The following is a 23,684-nucleotide window of genomic DNA, read 5'->3' on the forward strand; positions in this document are numbered from 1 at the left end:
ACCAGTCGCGCAAAATGCACAATTGCAAACAACATGCAAAAGCACTTTGAAACCAATATAATGAGACAGGCGCTTTGGTTTGCCAAGCCTTGCCTTGCAAACATCTACATAAGCCTAAAAATGTCTGTCTGAGATACCAGGCGTGAAGCTGCATTTAACACTAGTATGCGGATGAATCCACATGATTCTGATAAAAACATAAAAAAAATCAGCCAAAGTTGCAGTATGCGTACTTGACTACATGATCCTTTAAATGTCATTTTTATTTTCCAGTACAAAATAAAGCACCTCAGAACGCCCAGAATGCACCATGTTTTTCAAAATATTCTGAGGGGGCATGCCCCGAGACCCACCTAGCAATTATGAATCCACATATAAAGGGCTAGCTAAGCCCCTTACTTCTGTATGCAAAACAAGACTACATGCTCATCTTTTCTTTATCTATTATGCCTGTTAATTTGCTTGTAAGCTTATGTTAGTCAACAATATAATAACATTAGCTTGGCCAAAATACAAAAGTCTCTTCTTATGTTGAGAAAAATTCGAAAAATTCCGTTCCTGTTTAATTTCTGTGAATGTTTATTATTCTTTTGCAAACAGGTATGCAATTATGATTGCCGGGTTTATATGAAAATACGATATCAGGAATGGTCTGAAACAGCCCTAAAACACACAAAAGCCTTAAATGAAACAAACATATTATATATTAAAGAGAATTGGAGTACTGTCTATAAAACATACACCTTAAAACACAATCTATGAACAGTTTTTGCCAATGTCTCTTATAAAAAAAAGCTACAACAAAAATATCGCTGGAAGTGATGGTACTTCCCATATGCCCGTTTTCTTTGAAAAAGCAGAACTTGTAATTCAATGTGCTAGTAGAAGGTAATTTGTTGTTGCATTATTATACACAGTTGGAAATACCATTTTTAATAATTGTTTTCATTGTTAATGCTGCACTCTCACAGATATATGAATTTTTATTATTTTTAATTTGGAATGAAAAACTTTTGTGCACATGTCTGATAACAGTTATATGAGACTGCATACAAAATCACAGTTTTTCCTATTACCATTTAAAACTCTATGTTTAATGGTTAGTAATGCTTATGAAGAAATGAATATTTTGGCAGTTTTTCAGACAATTGAATTCTGTTTCATTGAGAGTTATCTTATATGACTGGATTGAAGGCATTCCTGCAAAAGTCAGACTATTTCAATTATTTTTTTCAAAGCAAATGTGAAAACTCTTAATCAGTGACAGTGCAGCTTTAACATCCTTTTAGATTTAATCACTATGATTTCAAAATTATCAGACAAACATGATACTAGATGTATACTGTCTTGTTTGGAATTATTGCCCTTATTCAGTATTGGTTTAATCATAGCAGTATTTATTTGAACTGCCTCTAGGTTAAAGTGTGATAAAATTCATAAGATGTCAAATACATAATTATATAAGATTCACAATTCTTTGAAGGAATGAACTCCTGCTTACATGTCATATGACAAATTATGGACAAATACAGAACCTAATCCTAATAGTTTTTCTCCAGAATTATCAAAGGGGTCACTCTTAACAAAGATCTAGAATAAACTTAATAATAATTTCTTTAGTTTAACAATGTTATAAAATCTTGAAAGGCCATAGGCAGGTAGTTCTGACGTTCATACCCTTCAAAACCTTTGACAAGAGGCATGTCTATCAAATATAATTATGAATTACTGGTGTAAATGGGTAGTGGGTAATGCACATGTCAATTGTAACCACCACCACCCCCCGTCTGGGGGTATACTGGGTGTGAATGCGGTGGTTTTGTCTTACCTATGGTATGTTGGATGCGGGGAAATTTGGCAGGGATTTTAGTTCAGGATCAGTTCAGGGAATTTAACCTGGGGTAGGCTGGACCAAAAGTCAAAAGTCCCTGGACCTGGGGGCGGGATGTGGTTACAATTGACTGGTGCATTATGCTATTCATTTTGTTGCCCACTATTTTGTTTTTTCTTTGATAATCCATTGCACACAACTATAGATCAGGATCTCAAATACTATATATGTTGAAAATTGACAACTTTTGACATCAATGTTTTAGTTATAGTTATGAATAATGAGCGTTCATTCATTGCTTTTTTATCAAATCACAATCATAAGTGTTAGCAAAGCACACCACTTTGTGCTGTAATGTTTAATGCTGTGGCTCCTCTTATCAACCAAGCACTTGGGCTGTTGGTGGATAACCATTTCCCTAGTTTCCTCCCTGTCTGGTCACCTGTTTGAAAATTAAAACATTGATAATATATAATAATGACAAAACTTGAAAGTATCCAGAATTGTACACTATGTTTATACATTTGCTGAATTAAATGAATAAGCTAAGGAAATGTACATTCAAAACAAAAGGGCCAGCATGGCCCTTAATTGGTCACCTGATAAAAATGACCATGAACAAGTCAGTCAGGTAACAACTGGTTATGAAAGGTGTTGCTATTTGCTTAGCAGGTTAGTGGTTACTGTGTTATTTGATGGTTGATAAGGACTCCTCAAAGAAGGCTGCTCTTTGTTAACAGAAATGAGAAGTATGGTAAGCTGGTTGTTCCCATGGTCAATGGATGTTACGGTAATGAACCAGAATGTTGCTATGGAAGTAAATGATTACTAAGGAAGTAATTGGTTGCTATGGATGTTGGCTGTTGCTCAGGAAAAAAGTGGTTGCTAAATAAGGCATTGGTGCCTATAAAGGTAGTTAATGGATGCGTTGGAAGGAATTGGATGCTAAGGAAGTCATTGATTGAACGGGAATTCATTTGTTGCTATGGATGAAGGTAGTTGCTAAGGCAATCATTGGTTGATAAAGAAGCCAAGGGTTGTTTAGGAAGTCATCATTTTTTATGGAAGTCATTGGTTGCTGTAAATGAAGTATTTGATAAAGATGTCCTTGGTTGCTTATAAAGTGGTTGTTAAGGAAGACATTGTGAGTTTGGATTGTAGTCACTAAGTCAGACAAGTGGGTTCCTTAAGGGTACTACGAGGTCTACGATTTCCTCAACAAGGCAAAACCTTGCTTAACATCCTGCCAAAAGGTGATTATTATATTGTTGTAACAACTTGTTTCATAATCTTTGAAACTAAATACCTTTTAGTTTAGACATCAGTTTCTAAGGAATTCATACATTACTGCAGAAGTCATTGCCTGATTTGAATGTGTATCAATTTTTGTTCTAGAAGTCTATCAGTAACAGGGGAACTCTGGTTGGGACAACTTTGACCCCAAGGACGAAACTTGAACAACATTCATAAAAAAAAACACTTAACAACAATCAGTGATTTTTTTATGAATTCTTTTTACTGCCTGTACAATGTACCTCGCAAATTCGGTAAAAAGTCAACTTTGGGAAAAATACAAAATCAGGCCAAAATTGCTTATATAATGGCAAATATACATTTTTTAACTTTTTTATGCGTACCTTATGCTGTGAAAGAGTAAGACTTGTCAAGATTTTGTTTATATTTCAAGAAATTCATTGCTATTTTAATCCGGAATGTAATGTATTTTTTTTAATTTGGGGGAAAATGGAGTTTTTCACAATAAAAACTGACAATGAACTACAAACTCCAACATATAAACACCACATACACAAAAACAAATTGATTACATATATAAATTACTGAATATTCACATGGTCTTATGTTATTATTGATGAATATTATAATGTTATTTTTAGATACCAGTTACGGGTAGTAGTAATGAAGAATACCAGATTACAAAATCAAAGTGGAAATTGGAACTATTAGAGAATCACTTTATTTGTGGGTAGGTCACTTAAATATTCATTGAGGTGAAAAGAAATTACCATATGATGTATTGCATATGTTTAACCGCTGTTGCACAATCATCATTTCCAAGTGACTGTCTTCATGTCCAGTACTAGCTTACAAAATCCCTTTCTAGATAGTCAAAGACTTCATCTGATGCATCTTAAAAAGGAAGAATACAACACAATCATGAACACAATAAATGCAAATAATGTTGGGTATGCTTTAAACATGATTCAAATGCAAAACATCTTGGCAATTATTTCTAGCGCAATCTAAATGTCCTACATGAGATTTATTCTCTTATGAAAAAGTGATGTTTATGTACAAGCCAAATATACTAGAAATGTGTCAAGTGGACATTAAGTCTTGTGTTGCTTGGTGAATTGCATATACTGTGAATGAACATAATTAACAAAAAAACAGGGATTTCTCATAATATCAAGTGGTAAAGATTATTGAGCCATACAATGTTTTTATCTGGACTGCATCGTCTTTTATTCTGGGCAGCATAATATGGAAATCCAGGCCATGTATACATCTGTGTTTTATCTGTAATGGACCACATTTTCCAAAATGTATGTAGGCAAATGAGTTACATGGAAATAAAAACTATCTATACATAATAATAAGTGATTTGTATACATGTGTTTACCTTGGTATTATATACCCATAGATATATTATATGACATAATATTGGGTTAATACAAAAAAAATGAAATAATATATAATTAGGTTAATGATAAATCAAGCAAATTTAAACTAACACAAACAATTATATGTATATATTTACATTATTTCACAGTAAAATATAATAGAAATTTATAAACATTGGCATAATGCTTAAATCAGGTATCTATTTCAAGGCAGTTGTCATTAAATCATAAAATTTAAAGCTGCACTCTCACAGATATACCATTTTTACAACTTTTTTATTTTTGTCTTGGAAAGAGCAAATTTTTGCATAAATATCTGCAAACCAATGATATATGATTGCTGCCAAACAATCAGATCGTAGATTTCCATATTTCCGTTCGAAAATTAATGTTTTATGGCTTAAACCGTTACTAATGGTTTAAGAAAAATGCATAAAACATTACTTTTTAAACTTAAATATAAAAATCTGCTATCTATTTTTTGTCAGCTATCTTAAATAACTGGTTTCCATGGATTTTCGCAAAAATTGCCTCATTCCAAGACAAAAAAATTGTCAAAACGTTCAATCTGTGAGAGTGCACCTTTAAGGTAAAAACAACTAGAAAATGGAACTTTAAACAATAAACGATTAATTCAATTTATTATAATTAATAAAAACAATCAAATAATATTTTCTAAGTATCGAATAAGTGATGTTACGAACTTTACTACGTGTAACTATGTCCAATTAATACTCTTCTCTTGCGGAGATAGCATAGCCAATAACAAACGAGGTAAACAAGACTTTTTGTAACGAATAATAAAAAAATAACATTCTGTAAGCAATCCCGCTTGGCTCGATATTCTCGAGGCTCGAAGTATTTTTGCTGGTCCCTAGAATATCGAGCCATCGAGTTTCGACTGTAGTTTAAAGCTGACGGAGGCACTCCTGCCATGTACCGCTGCCACCATTTAAGTAAACCTGGGAGGAGAAGTGCCCCAGTGTGGAGCTTGAACCAACAACAACTGCTGGAACACTATCATGGCGCTGTAACCAACTGAGCTAACTGAACGGCTGGTTCTCATCGACACGATCTACATCTACAATAACTTTACAATGTACATGAATACATAAATAACTAAAGTATGAATGCAATGTATTCATGTACATTGTAAAGTTGATGTCTACTGTTCTACTTTAAAAGACACATGCATGTACCCCAAAATTAGTTTTTACAGGCATGACTCACTAATGCCAGTTGTGAGCTTGTTCCTAGCTTCGATCAAGATATTTCTGTCTGAAAATGACATTGAATACACTCTAAAGCCTAAAAGGCTGTAAAATATGCATTCAACATCTTGATAAGCAACTATCTTAAATAAATTAAAATATTAGGATACAGAATGATGTGAAAGAGACTTTAAAAATATCGCTGCATTGTTGGATGCTGGTGCTGTATGATCTGATGATCTGTCAGCGGCAATGATTGAGGCAAGCATCAAGTATATTTAAATAAACATTGCACTTTAACAGATTAAATGTTTTGACAACTGTTTTATTTTTTGTCTTTATACAAGCCAATTAATGCATAAGTGCAAGAAAAACAGTGACACAAGACTGCTTAAAAAAACATTGGATTGCATATATATTTAAGTTAAAGCTTCACTCTCACAGATATACCATTTTTACAACTTTTTTATTTTTTGTCTTGGAAAGAGCAAATTTTTGTATAAATATCTGCAAACCAATGATATAGGATTGCTTACGAAAAACCAGATCATAGATTTTCATATTTCCGTTTGAAAATCAATGTTTTATGGCTAAAACCGTTAATAAACGTTTTAGAAAAATGAACAAAACATCAATCTGCGATCTATATTTGTCAGCAGTCTTATATAACTGGTTTCCATGGATTTTCGCCAAAATTAGTACATTCCAAGACAAAACATAAAAAAGTTGCCAAAATGTTCAATCTGTGAGAGTGCAGCTTTAAGAAAATGATGTTTTATGCATTTTTCTTCCAACTGTTAGTAGCACTTTTAGCCATAAAACAATTTTTTTAACGGAATATGTAAATCTGCGATCTGATCTTTTGTCAGCATGCTTATATCACTTATTTGCATATATTTACACAGAAACTGGCTCATTCAATCTCCAAGACAAAAATAAAAAATAACAAAGTTGTCAAAATACATGTATGTGAGAGTGCAGCTTTAAGGAGTACTTCGTTATATCAATAAAATATACTCGTTAAACTGTCAATTGTTTACGTATCTACATAAATTCAATTACCTTTTGAACTAGAAAGTGTTATATTTTCAAAGAAAATAGCCATTTACCTCTGTTCAGTGTCGGTCAAATTCGATGTTTTGAATCACTCTAGCGCGTGCTAAATACTAAATGACGCAATGTTTTGGACTGGTCTTCATTTTCTTCGATACAGGCACAACCGAGCGTAAATATTAAGCGAGAAAGTCTAGTGGAACGGGTCACGGACACTACGGACCATGGACATTACGGACCAGACATTACGGACCAGACTTAGGGACACCACGGACCAGATTTAGGGACATTACGGACCATCTTCAGAAACTTACGGACCATCATTTATAATGTTTTTAAACATTTGTTGTTGTTTTTTTTAATTTATTCACTCATTGGTCTTAAATTTGTTAATAAATACTCGAATAGTAGTGCTCAGTATGAAAATTATCTTTAATGTAACTGAAAAATCCCAGGAAATTCCAATGTTAAACATCAATGTATTTTTTATAAAATATTATAATAATGAACGAAATATGTGTTTATCCTATAATTGTAAATGTGAATACTAATGTTTTCATATGTGATCGATTGCTTTCTGAAATAAACTTAAAATCGTCATATTTGTTTGTTTTCCGTTTCATCTGTTTTAATTGAAAGGTTCAGTCAGTGACCAAATGGTTGGTTTCAGTGCAATATGGCACCAAAACACTCGACTCGAGCCGAAAATCAACGTAATACCTATAATTATGATAGTTTCTTGAAATTTAAACATAGCCTATCATATGCCTACCTACCTAGTGTGTATTTACATATCCATATTTTCCTTGAAACTGTTACCGTTTTCGAGAACACTTCTGCAATGTTTCCAACATGTACACAATCCGAATGGTAGGTTACAGTTCCATTTATCATTTTGGCTCAGATTTAGTAGAAAATGAGATAAAAGTTCAGGAAAACCGCATAAAACACTTAAGTTTTGTTTAAATATAAAAGGTACGGGTATTTGTGAACAAATATATTAATGATTTTAAAAGATATGAGAACGAAAAGAAAATGATAGGTTGCAGCTCCGATTTTTACAAAGATAGGTTGCAGTTGCATATACTGGGCAGTTGCCTAATTCCGGATCAATTTTGAAGTTTTCTTAAAATACTGTCGGAATTACTGAAGTATAGACCTCCGTCTTGACTGCGAATTCTTTGACCTTTTTTTAGTGTCCAAACCAAAAGTATAACCTTTAACTTTTTTACTTACGTTTGAACAAGATCAACGAATTACACTCGACTGGTTTTTAATGTCAACATGCCATAACCTCATTTTCCGCTAAATCTGAGCCAAAATGATAAATGGCACTGTAACCTACCAGTCGGATTGTGTATTGAGCCGTGGGTTCAGTGAAAGGGCGCCATTACAATGGGTGTTCACACTTTTATGATTGCCAATTAAAGGTTGTCAGTATAATGTTTGTTTCTTTTGTAATATACCGCTGATAATTACGGGTACAATTATAACTAATAAACACTAATTAAGGCAGCAGAAATTGCCAGTTTTAAACATCAGTTTGCAAGAATTGCAACAGACACACATTGTTTATTTAATATATGCTCGATTTATTTTGGTAAATAAACTGTTTTGGAAAATATTTCTGCTCGATTTATTTTGGGAAATAAACTGTTTTGGAAAATATTTCTTCTGTTGCTTTTAACTGATTTAACTGCCGATCTTTCAAATTTCGTTCATTATTGTTCACGATGCAGGGTTCATTGGGTTTGTTTACAAAAATTCAAGCATCCGGTTAAGAAGACGACAAATAAGAATGGTATTAAGTTGGTAGAATGGAACTCCTTCCTGATTCCTGCACATGTAAGTTGTAAGTATTGACTATATCGGGATACCATACAGGACACTCAAGTGTTATTTTGTATTTTCTTAGTTATCATGCAAATGAAAATAATCACTATCATTTAAAAGTTATTCAGGGATAGTTGCAAATGGTTTGTTTACATTAATTAGTTTTATGAATTTAATTGAATACACAAATTTTTATTAGAGCTTTGCACCAAATTAAATTCAGTTCATTTTACGGGAGTAACCCACACTAGCGGATCCAGAAAGGGGGTGGGACCCCCCACCCCCCCCCCCCCCCAAAAAAAAAAAAATATTCTGTAAAGAATCTCAGGACAATTATTCAAAAAATCTTTTGATCTTTGATATCATAATGGTAAAAAAAAAATACCAAAATGCAAAATGTAAAAAAAATATCAAGTCAGAGAATGGGTTGGAACCGGTGTCGCCAAAATTGCAGTCCAGTGTTGTATCCACTGTGCTATGAAGGCTTATCCTAAACAGTTGGAATATTTAATCTTTATACCTAACTTGTAATATATTGGCGAATTTTTTTTATTGTAAATTATGTGGTACTTCAGTTAGTAAGTTTTAATGCATTGTACACATAGATACCAAGTTTATGTCAGTTTTCGTCAATTTTCTTTTTTTCCGCTATTTCATTAAACAGATTACAGCCCCTTTTAAACAAGTCTTTGGGAGGAACTGTTGGGGATTGTTATTAAAGCTGCATTTTCACAGATTTACCATTCTGGCAACTTTTTTTTCATCATGGAATGAATCATGCAATGTTAGTGCATAAATTATGTCCGCGAACCATGATTTAAAACTGCTGAAAAAATATCAGATAGCTGTTTTTCATATGTACGTTCATAATTGTTGTTCTGTGACTTAAATTTGAACACTTTCAGAAAAATGAAATAATAAGCAGATTTCTCAATACATGACATCTGTTTTATTGTTAGCAATTAAAGGCATTGATTCTCTGAGATAATAATAATGTTAAAACAGTCAATCTGTGAGAGTGCAGCTTTAAGACTCATTTTTCCTAAGATCAGCCAAGTTAGTATTATAGCTAATTTTAGCTTAAAAGTAGGTGAATTTTATATTTATTTCAGACCAGATACTCTTGAGGGACCAATTTAAGGGCAAACAGACAAACGTTTTGATGCAAAGAAAGCATTGGATTTGAAAGGTAGATTTTTAACACATATTTACATGTACTCAATGTCATTTACTAGTATAACATAATGTATTCAAGTATAAGATATTTCAAGTATTTGGTCAGGTTGTTAGGTTTAATTGAAACTGTTAAGCAAATAAATGAAAGTCCATGCAATTTTGCATGCACATGTTTGTTGCATGCAGATTTTACTCAGATGGCATAGGGTTCAGTTACTCTTGTAACTTGCTTAAAATAAATGCAAATAATTCTGCATGTGTCTGAAGTCATGTTTTATTTTTCTCTACAAATTGTTTTAAAAAATGCAATTGTTTGATTTCCTTTCGTATGTGTTATGCATTGCAGTTCCCATGGAGAAGAAAAATGGAGAGATTCTAAAAGTATGAAGATACTCCTGTGTATAATGAGGAAATCTTGTCAGTGAATGGTAAGTTCTCTTTGGATTAATTCTATGTATAACAATATAAATATGGGGTAAGCCAAGAAATGAGAATTAACATAATTATTCTGTTCAAACATACATTGACATATTAAACATAAAGACATATGTATGATTTGTCTCTGTTATTATACTCCTACCACTTGATGGTTAGGGTTCATTTGGACAAGTCTTCTTTTATCCATAATTCCAAATGCTTCTGAGATTTCTAACACATATTAAATATGTTGAGGAGAAGTGCTGTGCAAAAAACATTTTTGTTTATGGTATTTTAGAGTTATTGGTCTTTGATTATTTTTCTTTCACTTTTCTATGTTTTTGAGGTATTAACTTCAAACTTCATGCACATATTGGACGTGATAAGAAAAATAGCTGTGCATATGAATCATTAAATTGTGTATGGTAGTCAAAGAATTGTAAACCTTTGATTATTATCTTTATATTTTTTTATTTTTTTTCTTCTCTTCATAACTTTTTTTCATTTTTTACTTTAATTTAACAAAACACTATTCTGTTTTTGGTATATTAAGGATTATTTTCTTATGTTTATTTTGTGCTTGGCAGTTTTAAAATTATTGTCTAATTGGTTACTGTATGCTTAAAAGCAAACATCACTCTCAGTGAAACCTCTTATTACAATAGGTGATAGCTGTAGTTTTTCATGGAAACAAGTGTTTGACAGTATGAGTCATTTTTAGTAGCAATATATTGTGTACATTTAAGGTATAAGTTCTCTTTTGCTAATTGTTCAGTTGTTTTTCAGTTGTTGCAATTGTGGACCAGGCCAGAGTTGTACTAAACCAACTAAGGCACAATGAGATACAGGAATGACACAATGAGAAACAGGAAACAGGAAAGTGATGACTGATCGCCACCTGTTACAAATTCATCTAGGTACAGTTTTTATTCCAGATTTGATACAACTGTAAACTGTTTTATGCATGCTATGATTATGTTCATCATGTTTGTTTAAGACCGTGATGATGAGGACTAATCTATTGATTTTCCCTTGCCAAAAGGCAAAGTGGATACAGTAATTGTGTAATTGTGCACGTGTGTGTGCGTGTGCACGGAATGTAATCTTGAGCATAAATCCCCCAGGTATTAACTTCAAACTTCATATACAGATAGATCCCTATTGAGAAGAAGTGCAGTGTTAAGGGACCATAACTCTGTTTACAGTTCTTTTTGTAATAACCCTTTGTTATATTTCATACTGAGTTTTTGTCTGCAGCAGAACTTGAAAAGTCTTTGAGGTGTTGATCTCAAACTTCAAATATGTACAGATAGATCTCATTTAGCAGAAGTGCAGTGCACAGAAACCATAACTCAAGATTTTTTTTGTAGTAGTTGCCCTTTGTTAGTTTTCAATGTTATCCTTTGATGTAATGCACAGTTGTGATCATGCTCAAATATGCTCATTCACATTAAAATTAATTGTCCAGGTTCAAATCCTGTAATAGAAGCAATTATTTTCTTTCTGTGTTTAGCAAAGTTTATATGAACTATCTATCATTGTAAAATAAACTAAGATTTGTGTGTTTTTATTGTTTCTTATTTATTTGTATATTTTTTGTTACATATTTTTATGTGCATATATATAAAATCTATATCACAAAAAGTGTGGCTAATTTTTTAATATTAAGATATAATATGTATAAGAACTATCATATTTCAAAATCAACCATAGAGCTTTTGCAAGATAGGTAATAACTTAATGTATCTGATGAACAATAATGTGATTTTGGGATGCCAGCAATAACTTTTCAAGGTGAAAATATGTTCTTGTCATTGATTTTACATATAAGTAATCAGTATGCAAAGCACTTTCAAATGATACTTATATGGGGTAACTATCATATTTTAACATTGAAGCCAATGGCACAAATGAATGAAAAGCTCCTTAATAGTTCAATATTTGAAGCCAACAATGGAACTGTGTTTATGTATTGCTTAATGTTCCGTTTTCTTTCAGAAAACTCCCCACATCCAACAAGAGACAGTCTGACTTCAAAATCTTCATTGAAGGCAACTTAATGGACAAGACATCCGTCACATAAAGATTCACTAATATTGGAATGATATACCAATTTTAACTTTTAACAGACAAATACATTATCGATTTGAAAATAGATTACCCTTAAATAAGTTGGATGATTAACATTTACCTCAACACAGTACAAAGTGCTCATGTTGAACTATTGTGATTGATCATAGTCTGTCCTTCATTTTTATTAACAGTTTCATACAGTGTTAACACTTTAGTATGGGGACTCATTTTTAGCTCAACTTTTCGAAGAATATGGAGAGCTATACTACTCACCCAAGCGTCGGCGTCGGCGTCACCCCTTGGTTAAGGGTTTGCGTGCAAGCACACATAGGTTAATATCTCAGCAACTACTTGAGGTATTGCATTGAGACTTTATACAATGGTACTCAACCATCCAACCTACTTTATTAACCAAGTTTGATAACTCTACTTTGCATTTAATGCCAATAATAGGCCTTTAATATTTGACTTAGAAATTCTGGTTAAGGTTTTGCATGCAAGCACACATAGGTTAATATCTCAGCAACTACTTGAGGTATTGCATTGAGACTTGATACAATGGTACTCAACCATCCAACCTACTTATTTAAACAAGTAAGATAACTCTAGTTTGCATTTAATGTAAATAATAGGCCTTTATTATTTGACTTAGAAATTCTGGTTAAGGTTTTGCATGCAAGCACACATAGGTTAATATCTCAGCAACTGCTTGAGGTATTGCATTGAGACTTGATACAATGGTACTCAACCATCCAACCTACTTATTTAAATAAGTAAGATAACTCTAGTTTGCATTTAATGTAAATAATAGGCCTTTATTATTTGACTTAGAAATTCTGGTTAAGGTTTTGCATTCAAGCACACATAGGTTAATATCTCAGCAACTGCTTGAGGTATTGCATTGAGACTTGATACAATGGTACTCAACTTGATACAATGGTACTCAACCATCCAACCTACTTAATTTTTTAAGTTATATAACTATAGTTTGCATTTAATGCAAATACTTGCGTTTATTATTTCACTCAGAAATTCTGGTTAAGGTTTTGCATGTAAGCACACATAGGTTAATATCTCAGCAACTACTGGATGAATTGCATGGAGACTTTATACAACCACCCAACCTAATTGAATAATCAAGTTAGATAAAAATTCTGGTTAAAATTTTGCATGTAACCACATTTATGTTAATATCTCCGCACATCATGTATTGCATTGAAATCTAATCTAACAGTGATCCATGCATGTTTCGCCAAAACTTTTCAATCCTTACACTGAAAAGCAGCAGAATAGTCGAGAGTGCTGTCTCTGTGACAGCTCTTGTCTCTTTGGTCTTTATTCATACTGGCCAGAATATGTTTACCAAAAAAATCTTAGTAGAGATTGATAACTGTTCAGGTTGGACAAAAAGCATGTAGGTTGTTTGTTCTAATAATATAAACTGTAAATGCTTCAGAAACTATATATACAATTTTCATGATATTTGTCAGTATTTATTCTCGTCAACATTTAAATAATATTAGGTGAAACTTGTTTATTGGTCAAAATGTGTTTGATTAGAGTGGCCTCAAGTTCCACTTTATATGAATGAAATTTGGTCAAGTTTTAGAAAAAAACTATGTTCTAGTTTTATAGGCCATATTCTCTTCCCAAGCTTTCCTTAAAGAATGAATGTAGGTAATATGAAACAGGAGTCACTAAGTCAAATATTAAAAAACTTAAAAATTGCTATTCATAGAGGTATTGTTTCCTCATCATAAATCACAACTTAGCCAGCAAGACTTTTCAACAAATAAGGCATAACATGTAAAAAGTTAATAATTAGGCACATATTTTAGTGAATAAAATCTTGTGAACATATTATTGAAACAAATAATGTGTCTGGTTCTGAGGTGAGCAATAAAGCACATTGCTTAGTAACAATTGAGCTAGCTCATTATTAAAAGTTTGTTTTAAACTTGAATTAAATGAATGCAAATCATATATTATTATTTTTAATCTATAATTTTTTTTAGTTACCGTGTTCTGTTGTTAATTTCCATACTGACTTGGTCAATTATGGCTAATTGTCTAATTATATTTTAGCTTCTAACCTAAATGTTTCATTGTACTTTTGAGTGTTCTGTTAACTATATTGCACATTACCCTATATGACAGTATAAATTCAATAAAACCATGGTTATTAAGTTCCATACATATTGGAGCACATGGTAAGCCTCTAGAAATGTCACTTCTTAAACCTAGATTCTTGATCTGTTCGCCACATTGTTTTGTTAATTTTTTGTTTATAAAAACAAATGATTGTTTAATGTCAAGGAAACCTTTTTAAAGTTAAAATGTAGATGTACATAGATAACTGTCAAATATTATTTACCATTTAATAACTGTCTAAAGGCAAACTTTCCATTCATTTTTATATTTGATTTGGGTCCCTAGGGTCATGGTCACTGTAACTAAAAATAGAAAAATGCTTGGTACTGAATAACTTCAGTTTTAATACATTTAAAACTGAATCTCACAATAAAGGCTGAAGTTCTTGTTGCATTGCAGCATTTCTAGTTAACTTTTTAATTTGACTCTTTTTATTGCTTTCGACAGGCACATATTACATCATTATTGTATTCATTTTTAAGACAAAGCCTCATATAATTGAGCGTGCTGTCCAAAGACAGCTCTTGTTGACATAATTATAAGACACCTTATGTTATGGTTTATATGAACAATAGCTGTTTCTGTGTATGTTTTAGAAGAAACTTCCATTTCTTATCATATTGATGGACATAGATATACATACATGTACGGGATTATTGACATCAGATTCTTAGGATTAAAATTACTAATGTTCTGTTCATGTTCAAAATAGATACAGTTATGGTAAATGCATAGTCTTGTTTGTTTATAACATAGACAACCATGTCTTTTGGTTGTCCTGGTCTCCTGTCCTGTTATGTGAATTGGGTTTTATGGACATCTTCGATATTGTAGGTCCAATTCTAGTGTCTAGCTGGAAAAGTATTTAGCCTAGGGAGACCTTAGTTTGGGTTATCATGTTGGATATGTCTAAATGTTGGCATGTCGGGAAATGACAATTTTAGGCTATGACAATTTAAAAATGTAGACGTTGCTGGGCAAGGCTCCACACCCAAGTGACTGTCGCATTATATTCTTGAAAAAATGCCTTGGGCTTTTGGTTTGTTATGAATTTTGCGAGTCTGGCAAATATCTGCATTATAAAATTCATCGACATACAGGTGACAGAGAAAAAGGTCAATTTTGCAATGATTTCAAAAGATTTATTAACTAAAAGGGGATCATATAAATGAATACAGAGAACAAGGTTAATTGATTTGACAGAGGATTGATGCAGAGCTTCAAAAATTAAGGAGACAATTTCAGAAAAATGCACATAAATGATTTTTGTTTATTTGTGTTGTTTGATAACTGCTGTGTGTCGATTTTTATTTAATTTCATTTTACCCCCCAAATCACACTTCACACAATACATGGTTTCTACACTTTAGGTTTGTTATACTGTATTATAGTATCTATTGAATACAGTAAAATTTCTGGTCATTGTATTGCAAAATTTGTGCTAATAATTTGCAATTTCAGAAATTCTCATTTTTATTTAATTTTTCAAACATTTTCCCCAAAATTCACATTTCACAAAATTACATAGTTTCTTTACTTTTGATATATTAAACTGTAATATTTATGAAATACAGTAATTCTGGTCATTCTATTGCAATATTTGAAAAAGTTATTGGCAAATTCCAGAAATTCTCATTTCCATTTAATTTTTAGCTCTACTGGCCAAAGGCCAGAAGAGCTTATGCGATGGTAATGTGTACGTAGTATGTGCATCCGTGCGTCCGTGCGGTCGTGCGTCCGTGCGGTCGTGCGTCTGTAAACAATTGCTTGTGAACACGATACAGTCTTCAGTTTTGATTGTATCTCGATGAAACTTGTACAGTATCTAGATATCCATTAGAGCTCGGTTCCTTACGAAAACCAGCCAGATCCACCCATGCATGCCTAGATTATGGCCCTTGATAGTATAAAAAATGCTATTGTGTAAACAATTGGTTGTGAACACGATACAGTCTTCAGTTTTGATTATATCTCGATGAAACTTGTACAGTATCTAGATATACATTAGAGCTTGGATCCTTTCGAAAACCAGCAAGATCCGCCCATGAATGCCTAGATTATGGGCCATGAAAATTTTAAAGAAATGCTTTCTATTTTTAGCCAGGTCTGCATGAGCGAATTCTATTTTTAGCCAAGTTTACATGTATATGTTAATTCAAGTCTAGAGTTAAGGGAGACAATTTGCAAGTCTAGGATTTTGAGAGACAATTTGCTTTTTGCTTCTGCAGTTGATTTTGTGAATTACTTTTTTAGCTTTAAGTTCTGTAGTTTGCGCATTCATCTTAACAAAATTGATTGTGAATGTTTAAGTTATGCACCTGGTGTCATTACTGGCCACACCCAGGGTTCACAGGTTTGGTAAACATAAATCTGAAAAGGTTTGAAAATCTTTTTGTGTGTTCGTGCATCCATCTCAGCACAATTGATTGTGAATGTTTGTTTTTTTTATCAAAGAACAGAAACTTTATTAGCTATTTATACAGTTGACATTCATACTCACAATACAAAGTCTTAAAGCGATTCGATCACATTTCATATAGTCACATATAAAACATGATATATAATGCTTGTATCAATGAGAGAACATCATCAGAAGTTCCATAGAGAGCTCTAATGTTAATTATGAATTTAAACATGACAGGAGATGCTCATTTCGGTGCCGAAAAGCGTTAGTAACGCTATTAAAAATTAAAATTTATTCTTGAGCATTTGAAGTACAAAATTATGTTAATATGATAGTTTGTGAGTGGCTTTAAGCGTGTTCTTTTCAAAAAAGTAAGCAAAACAACGCAATTTGAACAATGTTTGAAAAAAAATAATACTTTTGCCAACAATGAATCTGTGAGCAAGTCCTTTATAACAACTTTATCACTTTGATGATTAGAAACAAAGAAGAAATGAATTTATCATTTGCGTGTATACCAGAGAGGTTGCAAAACTCTACTTGTGATAGCACGTGTAAGAGCGGGCTTCTTTCGTGCATTCAGGTACTTGCACACTGTACACGTTTAGAATGGCATGTGTACCAGCACGAGAAATTAATGTCAGTTATACATGTTTAAGGCGACAAATCGCACCCGTTTTTAAAACACAACTGCATTTGCACATGTAGCTTCTCGTACATGTACACGTACATGTCGTGTATTGCCACATGTAGTGTATTGCCACATGTAGTGTTTTGCCACATGTAGTGTTTCGCAACATTTCGTGTTTAGCAAATTTTGTCACATTACGTGATTTGCCACATCTCGTGTTTTGCAAATTTTTCCACATACCGAGTTTTTCCGCAAATCGTGTTTTACCCCATGTCATGTTGTTTTTTTCAAAGTTTGCCACATGACGTAATTAGTCTTATGTCGTTTTTTTATTTTTTCCACACGACGTAATTTGCCACATGTCGTTTTTTTTGTTGTTTTTTTCCTTGTGAATGTTTGTTCAAATTGATCAATGTTGTCCTAGGATGCCCTCGACTTTGACCTTTTGACCAACTTTTTTTAACTTTTAAAACTACAGAAAATTTTACTATGAATACAGTTTTGAAAGCATTTTTTTTGTCAGATGACTTTTACTTGGCACATATTAAAATAGTTCATGCAACTAATCTGCTTACAATACTTTCTGGGCTCAGATGTTGAACGTGCTACGTTTTCAGGTAACCCAAACACAAAACATAAACTATATGTCTGTTGCCTTTTACCCATACATACATGCTCTGGATTGATATGACCACAAAAGCCATGCCAGTAGAGCATAGGCCCTTTTGGGCCTCTTGTTCATACATTTTACCCCGAAAATCATATTTTAAAAAAAATGTGATTTTATATAATATATAATAATGTTAAATGATATATATTAGCTGCAGTAGTTCTGGTGTTTTTATTGCAAAATAAGGCAGAGTTATTGGCAAAATTCATAAATTGTCATTTTCATTTAATTTTTCCAACATTTTACCCCAAAAATCATTTTTTGCGCCATATAATTGTTCTATGATTTAAGTATATTAAATATGTTGCCTGATATGACATAAATTCATCAAAATTATTTTTGTGCAGTTTTCTCCATTTTTTGTTCAAAAATCTCCGTTTGTATACATTGAATAGAGAACAGAGGTGTTGAAGCACTGCTTCAACACCTCTGAGAATGAGTATAGTATAGTGCACGCTACCACAATGTATATAGACTATAACACAGGTTCAAATTTACAGATAGAAAATAGTGCACGCCACCACAATGTATATAGACTATAACAGAGGAATTGATGTAAAGTTTCAAAATCTCTGGTTGATACATTGCATAGAGAACAAGGGTGTTGAAGCACTGCTTCAACACCTCTGAAAATGAATAGAGTATAGCGCACGCTACCACAATGTATATAGACTATAACAGAGAAGTTGAAGTAAATCTTCAAAATCTCTGGCTGTATACATTGCATAGAGAATAGAGGTGTTGAAGCACTGCTTCAATACCTCTAAGAATGAATAGAGTATAGTGCACGCTTCCACAATGTATATAGACTATAACAGAGGAGTTGAAGTAAATCTTCAAAATCTCTGGCTGTATACATTGTATAGAGAACAGGGGTGTTGAAGCACTGCTTCAACACCTCTTGACAATGAATAGAGTATAGTGCACGCTTCCACAATGTATATAGACTATAACAGAGGAGTTGAAGTAAATCTTCAAAATCTCTGGCTGTATACATTGTATAGAGAACAGGGGTGTTGAAGCACTGCTTCAACACCTCTGAGAATGAATAGAATATATACCGTGCACAGTATATACTGGTATAGAATATAACACCAGTGTATGTACTGTCACGGTGTATCGAGCATATCCATATAGTGTATAGAGTCTATACACTGTGTTGATATAAGATATCAATCTCAACTTGGTCTAAGCATTCTAGATTTAATACTTTTTTCTAGATTCAAATAATTCACTGTTTAAACAAAAAAAAATCTGCCTCGTTTTCATTCGTCCCTCCCACGGTTTCTGTTTTTTGCCCTTTTTATTTTTATTTTTATTCCTTTTGCTATAAGATCGGCCACTTTTCAGGCCGCACTCACACGCCACCGGGGCCTCGTGGTCCTGTATCACCCACGCCTCCTCATACGTCGTCGTTTCGCCAATTAATGGAACGGGCCGACAAGCGTTTTCGGGGTCCCTTTTAAGAAGTTTGATCGTGTACTTTACGGGCTTGCAACGATAAAGCCCAAAGAAACACGATTTCTGCGTACACTCCCCTTCCCAAATGTATTTAGGAAAGTATTCATCTGACATTGGCTTCCAATATTGTTTGATTTCACACTCCCAAGCAGGGTGGAATTGTTTATCACTAGATCGACTTCGCTTTTGTCGAGATTTCCGTCTAGAAATTGTGTCGAAAACCATATTTTGGTATAGAAATCTCATATCAGTTGGAGTGTTTGTATTTTCACTGTCCTCTTCATCCCGTTTTCGCCGCCTCATAAACTTTCTATTTTGAACACTAAGGCTGGTATCTTTGTCACTCTTAACTCCGATGTCATCAATATCAGACTCGTCCTTAAAATAGTTTTGTAGAAATTGTTCATTTTTGTCTATCACAGAGTTTCCTGAACTTCCTCGCTTTTTTGTACCACCACCAATGACGTCATCATCGTCATTGATGACGTCATCGTTTCTCATCTTCGTGTCATCCCACGCGATACCCATTAAAGTTTTAAGATCGTCGTGTGTCAACGGCTTACAGCCAGTAGTTCTTACTGTAATTGAGTCCTTGTGTTGGATGACAATACTTTTTGGACTATCCAACATCTTCTGGCTCGGGAACGCCGCCCCAGAGGTCGTGAGTAACATCAGGTAAAAAAGGGTGAATATCAGTTTCCTCGATAGATGAACCTGAAAAATATAAACAATTATTTGTCACCACGGAGTAGAAGTTCGTAAATTATTACAAAGAAGTTGCGAAACTCGACTTTTACGGGTAATTGTACAATGAGTGTATGTTGAGTTTTGTGTGTGAACTACGTCATCAACGTATGCGTACATAAAGACAAGTTCAGACTGGAATTTACGATAGCTAGCGAAAAGATGCGAATATTAGCGAGTCTATAAATACAAGTGTAAATCGAAATTTCGGAAAGTAATTTTGAATAATGGCAACTTTCACAGGCACATTGTCATTTGCAACCTCTCCATTCGATATGTTTCAAAATGCTACTTATAATAAAACATTTACTTGTGGACTACTTTTTGTGAGTTACGTCACCAAAGTATGTGTACATTGTACATGTTTAAAATGGCATGCAAAACGTACCACAAATAACGTAGTTTATGCGGTTTTCGGTTGCGAAATAATAATTACAATGGTACGTTTATGTGTGGACTATTTTTTGTGTTCTACGTCACCAAGTTATGTGTACTTTGCGCATGTTTATAATGCCATTAACACATACCATAATGAACGTAGTGTATGCGATTATCAATGCACAAGTACAACGATAAAGAAGAGTTTACTCCAACATTTACTTGTACGGGTTGGTACACGGACAAGTACAAATATATGTGGTGTTCGCATTATGTCTGATATTGAACTAAGCGATTTCAGTATTACATGCGAAAATATTTAACATGCATCATTTTTACCCAACACTGTTAAGTCGTGTCCAATTAATACTTTTACTAATCCATAATTTATCCCACAGTGCATAAAGACAATTTGCGAAGGCGTATAATTTTAAAATTAATGACACCCGCGATGGTTGTAAATTAAATATTAAAACATGACAGTCTATCATATATTTTGAACTTTACGTCACGTCGTGATCGCCTTGTATGGAAATGTTAAACATTAGAAAAGACAATGGTATGACAAAATTGAATGAAATCGACAATGAATTGAATAAATTCGTATTGATGAATAGCGAAATGATCATAGTCATCGATTTGTTACGAGAGATTGAAAATGAGTTGATTTTTCATTATTCATTCAGGAAATCCTCTAGTAAGGCAGGCGCGTAGCTGCCTATATGCGAGTACGCGGCTGAATCCACATGATTCTGGCAAAAAAAAGTAAAAAAAAATAAAAGCCAAACGTGCAGTATGCCTACTTAACTAAATGATCCTAAAGCTGTCAATTTTCCAGAACTAAATAAAGCACCTCAGAATGTCCACATTGCAGAAGATTGCAATTGTTTGCTAAATTTACCGAGGGGGCATGCCCACGAACCCCCCTACCACAATTATGAATAATTATATACCATTAACAGACATTAAGGTACATATTATAATTTCTTTTTCATTTTACGATGATATATGCCAGGTTTTGATGTCGCTGAAGACAGGTGTGAATGTGGGTGTTTCAATAAATAAAAACTTGTCAGTGTTGCAACGTTTTGTGAACTTTACTTTGGAGAAAGTTTGAGTCTTTAAACTTTTAGCTTGAGTATTTAACCTTTTAAGTTTTTAACTATCATAAAGTGTCCGTAATTTATTCGAGAACGCCATGAAAGTGTATGGGTGTGATATGTGTCGCATGAATAGTATCAAAATTTAAACGACAAAAACGAAAGTTAACTACTGCCACCATTCATCAACATCTTTAGGCTCAAACTCAGAAAAGCCTTTTTAAAATTACAGGATGTTTATACATATGTATTTCCGACAATGATACTTAAATACAAGTAAAACAAGTTAGTTTCCATAGATAATTCAATTTTAACCATTATTGCTCTTTAAACATCAATTAGAAATTAAAAGCTCACACTCAATACCAGGGTAAGTTATCACGTGACTTTATGGGGTTCTCACATAGGTCTCCACGGGTCACCTCCGATGTAAACAAACAAGTAAGTGACGTTATTTTTTAAATATCTTTTTTTGACAGAAAAGATATGAAAATCTTTCTTAGCCTATAAAATACTATGCTATTTTCTGCTACTCGTGTGAACTATGTTAGATTTGCATTAATTTTAATGATGCAATCCTTGGCCAAAATGGTGACCCATGTGAGAACCCATTTCCTCACCCTGAATACGATAGTGAATAAAGGTCCTGTATTTCATAAACGCCTGGTTAATTACTCAAACTTGCACTTTTACCATGATTTATGTTCTTGCCGAAAAGTTTTATTAAGCAAAGACAATAATTTTATAATTCTTTCATTTGTGATTGTCGTTAAACTTTGAACGTCTATTTGTGTTTGTTAAAAATAAATAAAATGAAAAGCACATAATTGATATCAATCGGAAAGCATCGGTCATATTCGCCATACGACGAGCTTCGTATGCGCTTCTAGCCAGTTCAACAGTAAAAGTAGTTCGCAAATAATAATAGTAATCAATTATAGTTTTTTAACATGTAATTCATATTTCTAAGTTCAAATTGCTTACCACGAAGTGTATTGTTGCATAGATCATGAACATTCCTCAGAGTAAAGTAATTATATTCAAAACTGTTTAATTGAAATTACTACGCGATCTACTTGCAGCGTTGTTAAATGTTAATAATTTCGACATCGTAATCCGTCCATAGATCTGAGGTTCTTTCGCTGGAAAATGGCCAAGGAGCTCCGATTGAATTGAGCATACACATGTATTAAAACATCGGGCTATAACCTATATTAAGATATATCGGTTATTACCTCGCTAAAACAGACTTCAGTATAGTATACTACAGTATTCAAAAATAGTTGTATGTCATTGTTTTGTTTATTTTTGTCTTTCCTTTTTGTCTATAATATCAAACACTTCCGCTGCTCGTCGGAAATATGCGTGTTTGTATCATAAGTATACTTCATAATCTATCTTTCCCATCGTGGTGGCCTTGTTATTTTCTCATTGAATCGGTGTGCCTTTGATTTCGTTCGACTGATATCGCTTAAGAGCTATGTTAACTAGATCTGAATTAGATATATCGATAATGCTTTAATGTTATCCGTCAAATCCGAATAATTCATATCTGTTCATTAATTCGGTTCCCATAACTTGAGTTGACAAGTACATCTCGTTTCGGCATATCAAATTCATTCGAGATTTCTGTACGGCTAGACCGTATATTTCACAATTCACATTATTTTACGATCGGATGAATAACTGATCAGATTTTTCACAATTGTGCAATTTGTCATCACATTTTTCACAAAGGTGGGTTTTTCCGGGTACTCCGGTTTCCCCCCACAAAAAAACACAAGACCACACTCTCGCGCAAGATCGTGCCAACGAGAGTGACTTAGTATAAGTTATCACAACTTCCTTTACAATCGCTGTAAAATATATAATGTTTAAACTAACAATGTTCAAAGCCTACAGATTGAAA

General features: G+C 33.2%; 1 protein-coding gene and 2 long non-coding RNA genes across 3 annotated transcripts; 1 reads left to right on the forward strand and 2 right to left on the reverse strand.

The window, feature by feature from the left end:
• Window positions 1-2,011: 2,011 nt before the first annotated feature.
• On the reverse strand, window positions 2,012-4,361 carry LOC128213108 (uncharacterized). Its single transcript, XR_008257683.1, has 3 exons — window positions 4,287-4,361; window positions 3,856-3,979; window positions 2,012-2,273 (listed from the first exon to the last, which is right to left on the reverse strand). It is a non-coding gene; the product is annotated as an uncharacterized LOC128213108 (long non-coding RNA).
• Window positions 4,362-8,471: 4,110 nt separating this feature from the next.
• Window positions 8,472-10,995, forward strand: LOC128215527 (uncharacterized). The gene is made up of 4 exons (XR_008258034.1): window positions 8,472-8,589; window positions 9,683-9,759; window positions 10,093-10,174; window positions 10,950-10,995. It is a non-coding gene; the product is annotated as an uncharacterized LOC128215527 (long non-coding RNA).
• A 6,332-nt stretch (window positions 10,996-17,327) lies between these two features.
• Window positions 17,328-20,258, reverse strand: LOC128215444 (uncharacterized). The gene is made up of 2 exons (XM_052922130.1): window positions 19,375-20,258; window positions 17,328-17,385 (listed from the first exon to the last, which is right to left on the reverse strand). Exons 1-2 carry the CDS (start codon window positions 20,223-20,225, stop codon window positions 17,328-17,330), a joined length of 909 nt encoding a protein of 302 aa, XP_052778090.1. The 5' UTR covers window positions 20,226-20,258.
• Between the last annotated feature and the right edge of the window lie 3,426 nt (window positions 20,259-23,684).

This window comes from Mya arenaria, chromosome 13, assembly GCF_026914265.1.
Source record: "Mya arenaria isolate MELC-2E11 chromosome 13, ASM2691426v1".
In the NCBI taxonomy this organism is placed as follows: Eukaryota; Metazoa; Mollusca; class Bivalvia; order Myida; family Myidae; genus Mya; species Mya arenaria.